The 17,384-nt window shown below is 42.3% G+C and overlaps 1 protein-coding gene across 2 annotated transcripts; it reads left to right on the forward strand.

Moving 5' to 3' along the window:
• The first annotated feature begins 1,983 nt into the window (after nt 1-1,983).
• Nucleotides 1,984-8,317, forward strand: RPS10 (ribosomal protein S10). 2 transcript variants are annotated; one of them, XM_079147260.1, is made up of 6 exons: nt 1,984-2,136; nt 2,939-3,088; nt 3,418-3,589; nt 5,879-5,956; nt 7,437-7,492; nt 8,228-8,315. In XM_079147260.1, the coding sequence occupies exons 2-6, from the start codon at nt 2,939-2,941 to the stop codon at nt 8,267-8,269; spliced, it is 498 nt and encodes a 165-aa protein (XP_079003386.1). In that variant the 5' UTR covers nt 1,984-2,136; the 3' UTR covers nt 8,270-8,315. The 2 variants fall into 2 exon arrangements, with proteins under 2 accessions (XP_079003386.1, XP_079003387.1); XM_079147261.1 differs by lacking the exon at nt 1,984-2,136 and adding an exon at nt 2,187-2,432 and having other exon boundaries at nt 8,228-8,317.
• Nucleotides 8,318-17,384: the final 9,067 nt, after the last annotated feature.

Below are 17,384 nucleotides of genomic sequence, written 5' to 3' on the forward strand. Positions count from 1 at the left end.
CGTTACTCAGTTGCCTCCTATTTCCTCTGCTCTCCACAAGATTGTTGTTTATCTCTGAAACATATAAGCACAGCAGACCATTGTACTAAAGGCTAGAGGGGACACCAACAGAGAAGGCACGGTCCCTGCCCTCAAGAAAGTGCCACCGAGGGATGGATATGCCCACAGGAGCGCCACCAAAGGGGAGGGGGGGAAATGCTGTGGGTTCTTCCTCATTCTCTCTCCCCACATCCTCTCCAGGTGATCTCAGATCCTCACAGGGTCTTAGCTGATGTCCTTACCTAACCTAACCAGCGCTCTCCCGCAGGACACATTCTTAGCTCTTTATCTGAAATAACTCTGAGAATTTGAAAAATCTGTGATGAAAACTGGAAAGGTAGCTGAGTGACAGCGCATGCTTAGCATGCACAGGGCCCTGGGTTCGATCCCCAGCACACATATACAAATGTGCCATGAGGTTAACAGCTTTACTCTGTAAAGAGTGATTCATAGCAATAAAAAAAGAATAACTCTGAAAGGTAGGTAATGAAAATGAAAAGAATTTATAAAAGATGGAACGAGGGGCTGAGATTGGGGCTCAGTGGTAGAACACTTGCCTAGCATGTGTGAGGCATTGGGTTTGATTCTCAGCATCACATAAAATGAAATAAATAAAATAGAGATGTTGTGTCCATCTACTACTAAAAAAATTTTAAAAAACTAATAAAAGATGGAACAAAAATTCTAAAAAGGAAATATTTAACCACATTAGTAACCAAAAGAAATATAAATTTAAGGGGCTGAGGTTGTGGCTCAGTGGTAGAGTACTTGCCTTGCATGTATGAGGCACTGGGTTTGATTCTCAACACAGCATATAAATAAATGAATAAAATAAAGGTCAATCAACAACTAAAAAAGTACATTGAATATGTATATAAATTTAAAAAGCAGTGAAATTAGCATTTTATTTATTACAATGACCAAAAAGCATAAGAATGATTTCAATATCAGCAGCATTAATGAGAGTGAGCCTTAATAACTGCTGGCAAGAGTGTAAATGCTTTATGTAAATCAACATGGTGCATGTAAGAAGACTAAAGATGTATGCTTTCTCATTCAGCAATTATACTTTCAGGAATTTAGCTAAAGGAAAATATTAGGCAAGGGTGCAAATATAGGGTTGGGGTTGTGGCTCGGTGGTAGAGCTCTCGACTAGCATATGTGAGGCACTGGGTTTGATTCTCAGCACCATATATAAATAAACGAATAAAATAAAGGTACATCAACAACTAAAAAAAATTCTAAAAAAAAGGATGCAAATATATGTGTAGCATTGTTACTTATAATTGTGATTTTTAAATATATAGCTAATTATGTTTATTCATTATGCAGCCATTAAAATTTAGTTATTAATATGAAAAGATATTCATGACATTAAGGAAAAAACAATTTGCAAAACTTATCACCTTATATTATGTACGCAACATCCTCTTAAGTTTTTTTTTGTGTGTGTGTCAGGGATGGAACCCAGGAACACTTACAACAGAGCCACATCCCCAGACCTTTTTATTTTGAGACGGGGTCTCCCTAAGTTGCTTAGTGCCTCATTAAGTTGCTGAGTCTGGCCTTGAATTTGGCGGTCTTCCTCCCTCTGCCTCCCAAGTCACTGATGTTACAGGCGTTCCCCACTAAGCCCGGCTTATTAAAGTTTTAAAAATAATGATACATCTGTGTGGATGCATTTGGGTTTGGAAGAACATATACCCCAATGATTATCTTTTGTCGAGGGGACTATTTTTATTTTCATATTTTTAAAATTTATGTTTTCTCTTTTCCTACTCAAAGAGCATATACCACTTGCATAAGTTAAATTACCGGTGGGAAAGAAACGTGTTTCTAAAGGGACCATCTAAACATAAGCGACCATGTATTCGTGAAGCAAGCAGGCTCCGAAGTTCCCGCCTGCGGTTCCCTAGCGCCCGCGTCCACAAGGCGGCCATAGGTCGCCAGAGGAGCCCGCTCTTCAGGCACTGCCGAGGACACCCCAGGCAGCGCGCGGGTCCTGGCTGGGGGCGGGGCTACGCAGCCCGGAAGAGACGGCGCGCCGCGCATGCCCCTTCCTTTCCAGCCTCGGCCTCGGACCCTAAAGCCTCCGTGGTGAGTTCCTCTGGAGTTCGGGTTCCATCTGCCACCATCCGGGCCGTCCTGTCACCATAGCGGCCGTGTCTCCCCAGGGTTTGGGCCGAGGACCTCTCTTCCCTCTTGGCACTCCCATTTCTAAGCGGCGAGAAGGGTTGGGGGCGCTGTTCAGGGAGGTAGAGGGGTGCTCATAGGCGAAGATCGGCGTCCCGATGGCGGAAGACGGAGGAGGGGAGTTTGAAGCCCTAGTGTGGCGGGGACCAGCCAGGCGAGGCTAGGGAGACCGCGTCTCACCTGCATGCTTTTTCTTCGGGGTAGGACCTTTCGCCTGGCCCTGGAGCGCTAGTTTGCGGTAGGGAATTTCAGGGGGTGTCGGTCGCGGCAGCGTTAGCCCTTGTGTTGTCGGTGGTCTGAGGAAGCGGTGGGGGTGCTTTTCCATTTCCGGGTCCTCCTCTGCACTTTAAGGTGCAGCCGCGCGATTCCACACTGGGAAAGTCTTGATGGTCCCCCGGTACTGCTGGAATACCGCGCCTGTGTGTACTCCCCCTCCACGTACTGTTGTCGTGAGAGCTTGTGAAGTTGAATCAGTGTGTCCCGCTTTTAATGTCTTGACCACTTTTCCATCTGAAACGTTAGGTGGTCGGGGAGAGGGCTGGCCTCCGGTGAGTTTGTTCTGCTGTTTTTTCTGCATGTCTTCTGTGGTGTGTTTTGAATTTTCGATCTTCTGGGTAGTGATTTTGTGTGGTCACTTTAGGGTCGTGAACTTAGTGGGATCCTAGCTACATTGTCAGAAATGCTCTTAATTATAATTTTCTTACAGATGTTGATGCCCAAGAAGAATCGGATTGCCATTTATGAACTCCTTTTTAAGGAGGGAGTAATGGTAGCCAAGAAGGATGTCCACATGCCCAAACACCCAGAGCTGGCAGATAAGAATGTACCCAACCTTCACGTCATGAAGGCCATGCAGGTATGGGTTGGCATGGAAATGGGCAGATTCCCACTAATGTTCAAGGCAAATTCCAACAAGAGGTCAGGGTAGTTCCTTGCTGCCTTGAAGGGCAGTGAGATGTATGCTGTGAAAATCTGTCTCTCTTTCCTGTTTGAAGGGCAGAGTTCCCAGCTTCTAATTAGGTTTTTGTTTTGTTTTTGAGATGGGTCTCACTATTGCTGTATAGTCTGGCCTTAAACTCCTGTGCACAGGGGTTTGTCCGCCTTGGCCTCCTGAGTAGCTGGGACTGCAGGTGCTCACTACTGTGCCCAGCTTTGTTATGTCTAAACAGTAGTGTTCTGCCTTAGTCTCTCAAGTCTCGAGGCTATGTGAAGGAACAGTTTGCATGGAGACATTTCTACTGGTACCTGACCAACGAGGGCATCCAGTATCTCCGAGATTACCTCCACCTGCCACCTGAGATTGTGCCTGCCACTCTACGCCGTAGCCGACCAGAAACCGGCAGGCCTCGGCCCAAAGGTAGGTGCCCAAATAAATGCTGCCAAGGTCCTGCTCTGAAGTTGCTCTCTTCTTGGGGAAACAGTGTATGTGAAGTGGTATAATTTCTTTTGCGTGTGGGACAGAAGTGTTCTTAAAACTTATCATTAGTGTTAGCTTTAGAGGGGACTGTGGCATACAGGGCCTTTGGTCAAGTTCTGGAACGTTTGAACTGGACCCCAGGACCTTTGAAATGGTGTTAAACATGAATAGAATTTTAATCTTTCTTCCCCAATGATTCTGCAAATATTCAGACACATGTGGCAGTTCATTCCATAACTTTCTAGCAGAATGAGTTTGCTCAAGAAGTCCAAAGCAAAGCTGTTTGCCAGCATGTGAAAGAAATGAAGAGTTTATGGTTTCTTGGCAAGGGGAGCAAAAATTTTAAAAACAGAAGAATGGATGTATATATAATTTGGGTGCAAAATGATAGGTTCCTTTGTGTATTAGAGTTACTGTTGGGCTCTTGAGATCTTTACTGGCTCATAGTTGGTATTTTAGCAATTTTTGGTTACTTGTCATTAACTTGGTAGGAGCTGCAGAGAGTTTGTGGGCCCAGGTGACCACCTGGGCAGAAGTTTCCAAAAATGATCATCAGATTCTTTAGGTTCCTCTGGAGAGTGACTTCATGGAACTCAAGTACCTGTTAGGATCGCTTCTTAAGGGATTTTAATGGTTAGGTAGAGTTATCTTTTTCTTATTTTTCTTTATTTTGTGCCTGAGATTGAGCCCAGCGGGGCTTTTCTGCTGAGCTACTTCCCTACCCCTTTTTAACCTTACTTAATTAGGGATTGAGTCCAGAGGTACTTTGCCATTGAGCTATATCACCAGCCAATCCCCCCCTTTTTGGGGGGAGTACCAGGGATTGAACCCAGGACTGTTTAACCACTGAGCCACATCCCTAGCCCTTTTTATATGTATTTGGAGATAGGGTCTGTCTCATTAAATTGCTGAGGCTGGCTCTGAACTCAAGATTCTCCTGCCTCAGCCTCCTGAGCTGCTGGGATTATAGGTATGCACCACTGCATCTAATATTGCCAGCCCTTTTAAAATTTAATTAAATTTTTTTTTTTTTTTTTTTTAGTTGTAGATGGACCCAATACCTTTATTTATGTGGTGCTGAGGATCGAACCTAGTGCCTCACATGCAAGGCAAGCGCTCTACCACTGAGCTGCAACCCCAGTCCCCTCATTTTAATTTTTTATTTTGAGACAGGGTCTCACTGAGTTGCCTAGGTGACCTTGAACTTGAGATCTTCCTGCCTTCCTCTCCCTGTCACCAGGATTATAGGAGTGCTCCACAGGGCCAGACTAGGCCAGAATTACCTATCTTGAGAGCAGAGTTTCTCTACTTAAGAAAATGTTGTTGTTCTTCTGGTAATCTACAAATTCTGATTTAGTCAGTTTGTGTGGGCCTGACATTTGCTTTTGCCATTCACTTAAGAATCGAGTTTTGGACTGGGGGTATGGCTCAAAGAACACCAGATTATAATCATTCTTTAAAAAAAAGAATCGTCTCCCCCCCCCCCTTTCAAAAAGGGTTTGTATTTTAGCCATATGGATTCCACTGTCTAGAGAGACTTTTGGATTAAGTTAATATTTTACATGTTTGGGAGTATTTTTAAAGGTAGACTTTGCCTTAAACTCTTCTGACTGGGAATGTATTTAATTGGTCATCTGGCATGCACAGGATCCTGGGCTCTGCCTCCAGCATCACATGTGAAAAAGTGCCTTAGCCCATGAAGTCCCGAGTTTTCAGTTCTTCAGATATTTCAACAAGATTGATATGTGTACACTAAAATAGTTTGGAAATCATAATCTAGAGTTTGTGTTGCTATATTAATAATATAATTACATAATTGTATTATTACAACATAATTATATACCATAAGTTTCTTTAGGTGTTTTATATCTGGGACAATGGGACAAAATGGGTTAATACATATACCACTGATGAGTTAGGTGCAGAAGCCCAAGAGGAACTAAAGGCTTCTTGGTGGCCTCTGGGCTATATAATTACTTTTCTAGTTGTATGCTAAATTTTCCAATTGGAGAGATGGATAGAGTTCAAAATTTGGCTATTTGCAGCAGTATTTCTAAATTTGCTGAGTGGTTGGAGAAATGCCTTCATGTTGAGACCAGTAGAAAAAAACTAACGTTCTTACAGTTCAACTAAGAAGTGAGAACGGGGTGAGGGAGGGGCTATTTTTCTTCACCTTTGGGGAACAGAGTCCTACACTGCCCTGTGTTCACAGTGGTTTAATTTATGTAGGTCTGGAGGGCGAGCGACCTGCAAGGCTTACAAGAGGGGAAGCTGACAGAGACACCTACAGGCGGAGTGCTGTGCCCCGTGAGTAACGGCATCTTTTCTTATCTAGGTTTTCTACCCAATCTGGATTCGGGTAGAAACTCTGGATTCTCTGTCAGCCCTTGAAGATACAGGAGGGAGATGCTTGGTTTCAGTCTTCACAGGATCAGAACAGCTGGAGTTCTTTGGGAATTAGGAAAGCCCTCTCAGCTGGGGGCACTAAAGACCAGTAACTAGAACAAAACAGCTCTCAGGAAAGCCACAGGCTTTCCTTTTTCCATGTTTGATTTGTTTTGTAAACTCCTTGAGGGCAGGGCTCACTCAGCTGTTGTTATGCAAAAATAATGAAATGTTTTTGGACAGCAATTGCTTGCATTGACCCAGAAGGACAGGTTCACAAGTTGGGTGCCTGTTGCAGGCCAAGCACTCTTGTAGGAACATGTTTGCATTACAGACAAAATGCCATTCTCTTTGAACTGGCATGGGTTTGCCAGGAAGGCTGGGTTTGTGTCAGGTGGTCTGGGTGCTGTGGGAGAAAATGAAAGCAGAGGTGGGTGGATGTTGGTGATATTGCCGATAGGTTTTCGGAGCGTCTTTGCAGAAGTAAGCGAATATCTGAGAGAAGGGGAGTCAGCTAGTGGCTACTGGGGGAGAGGATTCTAGGCAGAGGCCCTCAGAGGGCACCTGGCTTCTCAAAATAGGGAAACAGTGGAGCTAAAGAACTTACACGTTAGTCACTGTGCAAAAGGATCTCATTGTGATATAAAAGCAAGTTGCCAAAGAGAGTTTTTGCTTCTACCACTTTTTTTTGGGGGGGGGGGGAAGGTGTCGGTTCTGGGGATTGAACCCAGGGCCTTGTATTTGCAAAGCAGGCATTCTACCAACTGAGCTACATCCCCAGCCCCTTATACCACTCTTAACTGTAGCCTTCTTGTCATCTTTTCTGGTTCATATGTAGAATAAAAGGAAGCACTTGACCTGAACACCTTATATGGAGTAAGGGTGACTTCCTCCAGCCATTCTCCATGCAACTTACATGGAACACACATCTTGTAGCCATACAATTTAAAAGCAATGGAAATGGGTTATTTGGATACTAATATTTTACTTAGCCAAGTATATGTTATTTTAACACGAAATCCCTATAAACATTATTGATATTTTACATTGTTTCGTTTCTAAGTCTTCGAAACCTAATGTGTGTTTTGTGCACATCTTGACATACACAACTGGCTGCCTGCAGGATAGCATAGCACTAGATCTTTGATCTTGTCTCTTCCGTGGTTGTAATTAAAGTTTTGTTTTGCTCCTCTGGACTCTTAATTGCCTTTCAAGTTTTCCCTTATGGAGCTCCCTCTACAAGCTAAGTGCTGGATGGGAAGTGAGGGTCCTTTGTGGCTAGGGCAGCCTTCCTGGAGAAGTGGATACTTTGGGCTGAGGTTTGAAGGGTGGCTTAGTGAAAGCTGACTGTGTCCCAAGAGGGAGGGTAATAATGACTTCAAATTGGTGTTTCTCTTTCCAGCTGGTGCTGACAAGAAAGCCGAGGCTGGGGCTGGGTCAGCAACCGAATTCCAGTTTGTAAGTATCACCCCTGTTTACTTCTAAAAGCAGTAACTTGTACTAATCTCAGGCTTGTGACTTTGTAAGTTTAAGTAAGTCTTATATTGAAGACCCAGTATGCAAACTTTATAGTAAATATATAAACTGCTAAAGTGAGTCTCAAAAATCAGTACATGTGGCATGCTGATGTTCTGTTTCATTACTGATGGTCATAACTCCCTGAATTTTTAGGAAGCAGAGTTTGAAATTGAACTATGAGTGGGCTCCAGAATAAAATTGGTCTGAAATCAAATCATCTTTCAGATGTGATCTTGGGCAGATTCTTTTCTGCTTTTTCATCTGTAAAATAGGGGTGCTAATACAGCCACAAAGGTATTGTGAGGTTAGTTAATCCAGATAAAATGCTCAGCATGGGGGTTAGCAGGCAGGTCTTCACAGCACATAGTTGCTCTCATATCTCATTTGTAAAAAGGAGGTGTATGTGCTGGAAACAGATTGTGTCCTGTGCTGAGTGCCTCCATATATGAATACGTATAAATATATGGGCTGGGTGGCCACACGCCCATTCTCCCTGAGGAAGCAGGCTTAGGTGTTGAGTGGCTGCACAGCCAGTAAGGGGCAGGGCTGGGGTTTATGGCCTGCACTCTCCTGGCTGTTGACTTCCGTCTCTCTCCAGTGATAATGAAGCCAGAAAGCAGGAGAGGTGGAATCTGGTGTGCCACTAATGCTGATTTCATGTTATTTCTCTTGCAGAGAGGAGGATTTGGTCGTGGACGTGGTCAGCCACCTCAGTGAAGTTGGACAGGATTATTTTTGTTTTGAATAAACTTGTAGCCAGAAAAAACCTGTGTATCCATTTTATTTGTGTTATATAGCTTAAACAGAAATGACTTGAGGATCTGCATGTAAGTGGGGCAAGATTGGATTGGTTTTGTTGGTTTACCTTGGCTAGGATGACATCACTTATTGCTATTAGGGCTGCTGAACTTGGCTCTGCCTTGTGCCCTCTGCTCTATCCAGCACCTTCCTTCAGTTGTGTTCTACGGAACCACAGCTCACAGGCATCTTCCCCAAGCCAGCCATGCTGACTCAGCGATACATTATGGGAAAGTTGCTCTTCGTTGGCCTGGAATTGAGATTTTGTTCCTGGTATCTGGGAAGTCTGGAAAGGATTAAAGGAAACATTATTTTTGGAATCTCGCACAGACAATTTAAGGGGAAGAAGCACAGAATGGTTGTTTAGGCCAACAGTTTTACTAATGCTAATCTTAAGGCTCGGAATTTGTAGGAAGTACAATGCATAAAAACTGGCTTGGGCTGTAGCTCAGTGGTCGAGTACTTGCCTCGCGTGCGTAAGGCCCTGGATTTGATCCTCAGCCTGTGGTGGAGGTACTTGCCCAACCATGTGAAGACCCCTGGAATTTTTATCTTTCCAGGATTAAGAATAATAGGCAACTGGAGAGCTTGTTATTTCAGGTCTTCCTTGAAAGAGAAAAATAGACCAGTTTCTGGGGCTTCCATGAGTGGTGAACCAGTATAGCCCATGAAGAAGTGGCCAAGGGCAGTGTTCAGTTTCCTGGGGGTGACACCAACTATCTCATTGGTGTACCAGAGAGCAGCTTTGATGGGAAGTGGACTGAGGACAATTTTCACGGTTGTGCACTATAAAGCATGCTTGGCACAGTGCCAAGAGGACACCACTGCAGCCTTTGCTGGGTTAGACACCAATGTTGACTTGCAGATCGATCACTATGACTATCCGTGGTTGTAAATGTGCCACTAGGGTTTGGGTTGGAAGGTTTGTCAGGGCATTTGAGACATCAGCTCAGCTAGTGACTTGGGACAGGCATACCAAATTTCAGCGAATGAAACTAATAATAGAAATGTATCCTTGGATTCTGGGGACTTGGAATCATTCATGAAGTACTATGGGCCAAGCAATGTGTGGGGATGGACAGTTGGTAAAAACAAATGAACCCACAGGTGGTTTTGTGCTGGTACCCCACCTAGGATCTTGGTAGGCAGTTGTAGTTTAGACCACTAGGTGGCAGCTGGTTGCAACTCCAAATAATGCACTTAACAGTCCTGGGACGTGATCTTGGGAATCTGAAACACCAATAAATAGAAGCTTGCTTTGGCAGGAAGAGGCAGTGTTTGGGGAAACTTGTTTCAGCACGGCCTTGGCTGCCCTGCCAAAGATTGCTTTTTATCCAATTTTTCTGCTGGCTCGGGGATGTCAAGTGGTTTGCCCGTGTTCACACGCCTTGTGATTGTTTAACCTGGATTCCGCTGTGAAATGTTAGTAGCGCCCAGCCTTTCTGTTTCCCACTGAGACCAGTGAGTGGATGGACTTTTACAGTCTTGGTGATACTCTGGCCCTTAACATGTCACTGTTTCAAGTAAGGCTCTTTGCCAGTCTGTTCCCTTGGGATTTAAATTAGTTTCAGACTATATTCTCCAAGAGCACCCATGGACTCTGGGGAAACCCCAAGGAACCCATAAAGTAGTCCAAGCATGTGGATAAAGCATGAGGTCTTGCTGTCCTCCAGCCCCCTCCCTTGGTAGGTTGAAATTTCTGTCAATCATTAGCTGTTCAGGGATCATTACTGTTAGTACTCCAGGAAACAAGCTCAAAATTTGACCTCGAGCACCTCATAGGATAGTTCAAAAAATAAAACCAAATAATACCAAATATTCCCTAAGTTTTTTCTTTGTACTAGAGATTGAACCCAGAGGTGCTTAACCACTGAGCCACATCCTAGCCCCTTATTTTAAAATTTTGAGAAAAGTTCTAAGTTGCTGAAGCTGACCTTGAACTTGTGATCCTCCTGCCTCAGGCTCTCAAGTCATTGTGATTACAGGTGTGTGCCACCACATCCAGCTCCCAGCTGAATTCTAAGGAAATGTAGGACGGGAGAGACATTAAGTCTGAAGCGGCCCAATGGGGTTTTGTTGTGCAGAGGAGGCACGAGACCAGATGGGGCATCTTGAAGAGATTTTAGGAGTGCCTCATCACTTGGGGAGGGTGGGTTAGGAGACAGTGAGAGGCCCAGCTGGAGGACGGGGCACAGCCATCACTAAGGGAAGGTTCTGGCTCGTCTTCTAGGGTTGCTTTCTAGGCCCGTCATAGCTTGCATCGGCAACCCAACTCCATGCCTTACCAGCTCATTCCTGCCACCACCACTGCCACCGAAAAAGGTCTAAAGAATTTTTTAAAAGGATTTTGGAAGCTGATAGATGAATTTTTTCCTAATTTAACATAAACGTCCTGATAAGGTCACAAATCCCCTTTCTCTGAAAACTACAATTTCCTTATAACCAGTGCCAATAACAGCTTTAAGTCTCTGTGACTTAGGAAGCAATCACTCTGCCTCTGTTAGATGCTGGGAGACAAAGAGGTGAATATGGAAACAGCTTAAAGGATTTCCCAAAAGCCGGATATGAAGATACATGCCTGTAATCCCGGCACCTCAGGAGGCTAAGGCAGAAGGATCAAAAGTTTTAGGCCAGCCTGGGCAATTTAACAAGACCCTGTCTCAAAATAAGGATGGAGGTACTGGGCATGGTGTCACATGGCTCTGGAGGCTGAGGCAGGAGGATTGCAGGTTCAAAGTCAGCTTCAGCAATTTAGCAAGGCAGTAACAATCTAGTGAGATCTGTCTCAAAAAATAAGAAGGGGCCCAGATCCAAGATGGCGGACTAGAGGGAGGCTGCATTCCTTGTCGCTCCGTAAAGCCGGATTCAAGCAGAGGATATCTGTTTCTTGGTGAGGCAGTTTTTGCTGCTTATCGATCCCCTGGTGTTTACCCATTTGTCTGCTGTGATGACCTGCAGTCTGCCAGCATATTGACGCCTTTTTTGAGAGCAGATTGCTCACTGTCAGGCGTCTATCATCCACCATTTGCCTGCCTCTGGCCTGTCCATCGCCTGCCTTACTCCTATCCATCACCCAACGCTTGAGGTGCACCTCCCGATCGTCCGACAACAGTCAGCAAACTGATCGCCAACCGCCAGTGGAGCACCAGCTTCCTGCTGCTGCCTGGAAGTTCACTGTCACAGTACCAGCAGGTTTGATTACATGTGGCTGCCACCATTTTGAGACAACAGCCAGGCCCCGTAGGACCCCTGGCCGGACTGACTGAGCCCCATCTCCAGGATCCCTCAGCCCGACCGATCACTCCCTGCCTCTGGGGCCCTCACATCGACTGACTGTGCCCTATCACCAGGATCCCAGACGGACTGATTGCACCCGGCCTCCAGGATCCCACAACCACACCAAACACACGGGACCTCCAGGACCCTTGCCGGGCCAACTGCATCCCGTCTCCACGACCTCCGGCTGACCACGTCCACCCCTGAGCTGCAGCTCCCCATTTGCCAACACATTTCAAAGCCAGAGCAGCCATCTTGGATAATCCTGGAAGCCTTAGCTCCGATCTTTGAGTGGGGCAAATCCCATCCTGAGACGCCTGCTGGAAGCTTGAAGCTCATTGTCAGGTACTTCTCATGCATCAGGCTACTGAACACTGGGAGGTTTCATTAGTATATGACTGTTATACAGTAGATTTTCTTTTTTCTCCTTTTTAAAAAATTTAAGTTTTTATTTCTTTACTTTTCTTACTTTCTTTTCCTTTTGTTTACCTGTTCCCTCAGAGTCTCTTTCTCCCTTTTTTGCATGCTAACATCCAATTTCTTTTGATTACACTCTCACCCTTTCTATTTTCTAGAACTTCTGTATATTCTTTTCTTATCCCACTAACAGCCACATTCTACATCCCTCTGCATCCTCTTTGTCCTCCATTAGAAAGTGCAGACCTTATTGCAAACCTGTTTGTTTTACCGAAGATAATATTTGAACTCACTTTGTTTATTATGACAATTTTGTTATTGCCCCATAGGGGCTATTTGGTCTAGGATTGCATAGAGTCTGATTTGGGCACTGCTAATATTGATCTCCCCTTAAAGAAAGGGTTTTGGAAACCTATAGGGCCACTATAAGCCTATAGGGGGAAATCTGCAATAGCCCAGATCTGCACTGCTAGAGGGGAAGATACATGAACAACATAAAAAAACAAGGGAAGAAAGTGATCCAAACAAATCTAGATTCTATAATAATAGAATCCAATGACAGTATGTTAGAAGAAATGTCAGAAGGACTTCAGATTATACATGATTAAAATGATTCGCGAAGCAAAGGATGAGATAAGAGAGCAAATGCAGGCAACGAATGATAATACCAATAAGCTGAAAGAGCACCTGCAGGAAGCAAAAGATCATTTCAACAAAGAGATAGAGATTCTCAAAAAAAACCAAATGGAAATCCTTGAAATGAAGGAGACAATAAACCAAATAAAAAACTCAATGGAAAGCATCACCAACAGACTAGACCACTTGGAAGACAGAACCTCAGACAATGAAGACAAAATATTTAATCTTGAAAATAAAGTTGCCCAAACAGAGAAGATGGTAAGAAATCATGAACAGAATCTCCAAGAACTATAGGACATCATGAAAAGACCAAATTTAAGAATTATTGGGATTGAGGAAGGCACAGAGATACAAACCAAAGGAATAAACAACCTATTCAATAAAATAATATCAGAAAATTTCCCAAACCTGAAGAATGAACTGGAAAATCAAATACAAGAGGCTTACAGAACACCAAATGCACAGAATCACAACAGATCCACACCAAAGCACATTATAATGAAAATGCCTAACATTCAAAATAAAGATAGGATTTTGAAGGCCACGAGAGAAAAGCATCAGATTACATATAGGGGGAGACCAATACGGATAGCAGCCGACTTCTCAACCCAGACTCTAAAAGCTAGAAGGGCCTGGACCAACATATTTCAAGCTCTGAAAGAACATGGTTGCCAACCAAGAATCCTATACCCAGCAAAACTAACCTTCAGATTTGAAGATGAAATAAAATCCTTCCATAATAAACAAAAGTTAAAAGAATTTACAAATAGAAAGCCTGCACTACAGAATGTTCTCAACAAAATATTCCATGAGGAGGAAATGAAAAACAAAAATGGAGGTTAGCAAAGGGAGGAACTACCTTAGAGAAAAACCACTCAAAGGAGAAACCAAGCCAACTTAAAAACCCAAAAATAAGCCAAATGACTGGGAATACAAGTTATTTCTCAATAATAACCCTGAACGTTAATGGCCTAAACTCATCAATCAAAAGACATAGACTGGCAGAATGGATTAAAAAGAAAGACCCAACAATATGCTGCCTGCAAGAGACTCATCTCATAGAAAAAGACATCCACAGACTAAAGGTGAAAGGATGGAAAAAAACCTACCACGCACATGGATTCAGTAAAAAAGCAGGGGTTTCCATCCTTATATCAGATAAAGTGGACTTCAAGCCAAAGTTAGTCAGAAGAGATAAAGAAGGACATTTCATACTGCTTAAGGGAAGCATAAATCAGGAAGACATAACGATAGTAAATATTTATGCCCCAAACAATGGTGCATCCCTGTACATCAAACAAATCCTTCTCAATTTCAAAAATCACATAGACCACAACACAATAATTCTGGGTGACTTTAACACACCGCTGTCACCACTAGATAGATCCTCCAAACAAAATCCAACCAAAGAAACCATAGAACTCAATAACACAATCAATAACCTAGACTTAATAGACATATATAGAATATTCCATCCATCAATGAGCGGATATACTTTCTTCTCAGCAGCACATGGAACCTTCTCGAAAATAGACCATATGTTATGCCACAAAGCAGCCCCTAGGAAATGCAAAAAAATAGAGATACTGCCTTGTGTTCTATCAGATCATAATGGACTGAGAGTAGAAATCAATGACAAAATAAAAAAGGGAAATTACTCCAACACTTGGAGACTAAATAATATGCTATTGAATGAAACATGGATAACAAAAAACATCAGGGAGGAGATTAAAAAATTCTTAGAGGTCAATGAGAATGATGATACAACATATCAAAATCTCTGGGACACTATGAAAGTGGTACTAAGAGGAAAATTCATTGCATGGAGCACATTCCAGAAAAGAATGAAAAGTCAACAACTAAATGACCTAACATTACAGCACAAAGCCCTAGAAAAAGAAGAACAGAATAACAGCAAAAGTAGTAGAAGACAGGAAATAATTAAAATCAGAGCTGAAATCAATGAAATTGAAACAAAAAAAAAAAAACTATTCAAAAAGCTGACAAAACAAAAAGTTGATTCTTTGAGAAAGTAAACAAAATAGACAAACCCTTAGCCACACTAACAAAGAGAAGGAGAGAGAAGACTCAAATTACTAAAATACATAATGCAAAAGGAAATATCACGACAGACACCACCGAGATACAGAACATAATGAGAAGCTACTTTGAAAATCTGTATTCCAACAAAATAGAAAGTATTGAAGACATTGACAAATTTCTAGAGACATATGCTCCTCCCAAACTGAACCAGGAGGACATACACGATTTAAACCGATCAATATCAAGCAATGAAATAGAAGAAGCCATTAAATATCTACCATCCAAGAAAAGCCCAGGACGAGACGGATTCTCAGCTGAGTTCTACAAGACCTTCAAAGAAGAACTCATTCCAATACTTCTCAAAGTATTCCAGGAAATAGAAAAGGAGGGTACCCTACCAAACTCATTCTATGAAGCTAATATCACCCTCATACCCAAACCAGGAAAAGACACATCAAGGAAAGAAAATTTTAGACCAATATCCTTGATGAATATAGATGCAAAGATCCTTAACAAAATATTGGCAAACCGTATCCAAAAACATATTAAGAAAATTGTGCACCACGATCAAGTGTGGTTCATCCCTAGAATGCAAGGATGGTTCAACATTCGTAAATCAATAAACGTAATCCATCATGTCAATAGACTTAAGGATAAGAATCACATGGTTATTTCAATTGATGCAGAAAAAGTGTTCTACAAAATACAACACCCTTTCATGCTCAAAACACTAGAAAAAATAGGGATAGTAGGAGCATACCTGAATATTGTAAAGGCTATCTATGCTAAGCCCATGGCCAACATCATTCTTAATGGAGAAAAACTGAAACCATTCCCTTTAAAAATGGGAACAAGACAGGGATGTCCTCTTTCACCATTCTATTCAACACTGTCCTCAAAACTCTAGCCAGAGCAATTAGGCAGATTAAAGAAATTAAAGGGATACGAATAGGAAAAGAGGAACTTAAGTTGTCACTATTTGCAGATGACATGATTATATATTTAGAGGATCCAAAAACCTCCTCTAGAGAACTTCTAGACCTCATCAATGAATTCAGCAAAATAGCAGGCTATAAAATCAACACGCATAAATCTAAAGCATTTTTATACGCAAGCGATGAAACAGCTGAAAGGGAAATGAGGAAAACAACTCCATTTGCAATAGCCTCAAAAAAAAAAAAAAAAAATACTTGGGCATCCATCTAACCAAAGAAGTAAAAGATCTCTACGATGAAAACTACAAAACATTGAAGAAAGAAATTAAGGAAGACCTTAGAAGATGGAAAGATCGCCCATGTTCTTGGATAGGCAGAATTAATATTGTCAAAATGGCCATACTACCAAAAGTGCTATATAGATTCAATGCAATTCCAATTAAAATCCCAATGATGTACCTTACAGAAATAGAGCAAGCAGTCATGAAATTCATCTGGAAGAATAAGAAACCCAGAATAGCTAAAGCAATCCTGAGCAGGAAGAATGAAACGGGTATCGCAATACCAGAACTTCAACTATACTACAAAGCAATAGTAACAAAAACAGCATGGTATTGGCACCAAAATAGACAGGTAGATCAATGGTACAGTATAGAGGACACAGACACAAACCCAAATAAATACAATTTTCTAATACTAGACAAAGGTGCCAAAAATATGCAATGGAGAAAAGATAGCCTCTTCGACAAATGGTGCTGGGAGAATTGGAAATCCATATGCAACAGAATGAAACTAAACCCCTATCTCTCACCCTGCAGAAAACTCAACTCACAATGGATCAAGGACCTTGAAATCAGACCAGAGACCCTGCATCTTATAGAAGAAAAAGTAGGTCCAAATCTTCACCTTGTTGGCTTAGGATCAGTCTTCCTTAACAGGACTCCCATAGCACAAGAAATAAAAGCAAGAATCAATAACTGGGATAGATTCAAACTAAATAGCTTTCTCTCAGCAAAGGAAACTATCAGCAAAGCAAAGAGAGAGCCTAGAGAGTGGGAGAATATCTTTGCCACTCATACTTCAGATAGAGCACTAATTTCCAGAATCTATAAAGAACTCAAAAAACTCTACACCAAGAATACAAATAATCCAATCAACAAATCGGCTAAGGAAATGAACAGACACTTCACCGAAGATCTACAAGCAATCAACAAACATATGAAAAAATATTCACCATCTTTAGTAATAAGAGAAATGCAAATCAAAACTACACTAAAATTCCATCTCACCCCAATTAGAATGGTGATCATCAAGAATACAAGCAACAACAGGTGTTGGCGAGGATGTGGGGAAAAAGGTACACTCATACATTGCTGGTGGGGCTGCAAATTAGTGCAGCCACTCTGGAAAGCAGTATGGAGATTCCTTAGAAAACTTGGAATGGACCTACCATTTGACCCAGCTATCCCACTCCTCGGCCTATACCCAAAGGACTTAAAATCAGCATACTACAGAGATACAGCCACATCAATGTTCATAGCTGCTCAATTCACAATAGCCAGACTTTGGAACCAACCTAGATGCCCTTCAATTGATGAATGGATAAAGGAACTGTGGTGTGTGTGTATATATATATATATACACACAATGGAATATTACTCAGCCATAAAGAATAAAAAAATTATGGCATTTTGCAGGCAAATGGATGAAATTGGAGAATATCA

The sequence above is a fragment of the Sciurus vulgaris genome (assembly GCF_902686455.1).
Source record: "Sciurus vulgaris genome assembly, chromosome: 7".
Classification (NCBI taxonomy): Eukaryota; Metazoa; Chordata; class Mammalia; order Rodentia; family Sciuridae; genus Sciurus; species Sciurus vulgaris.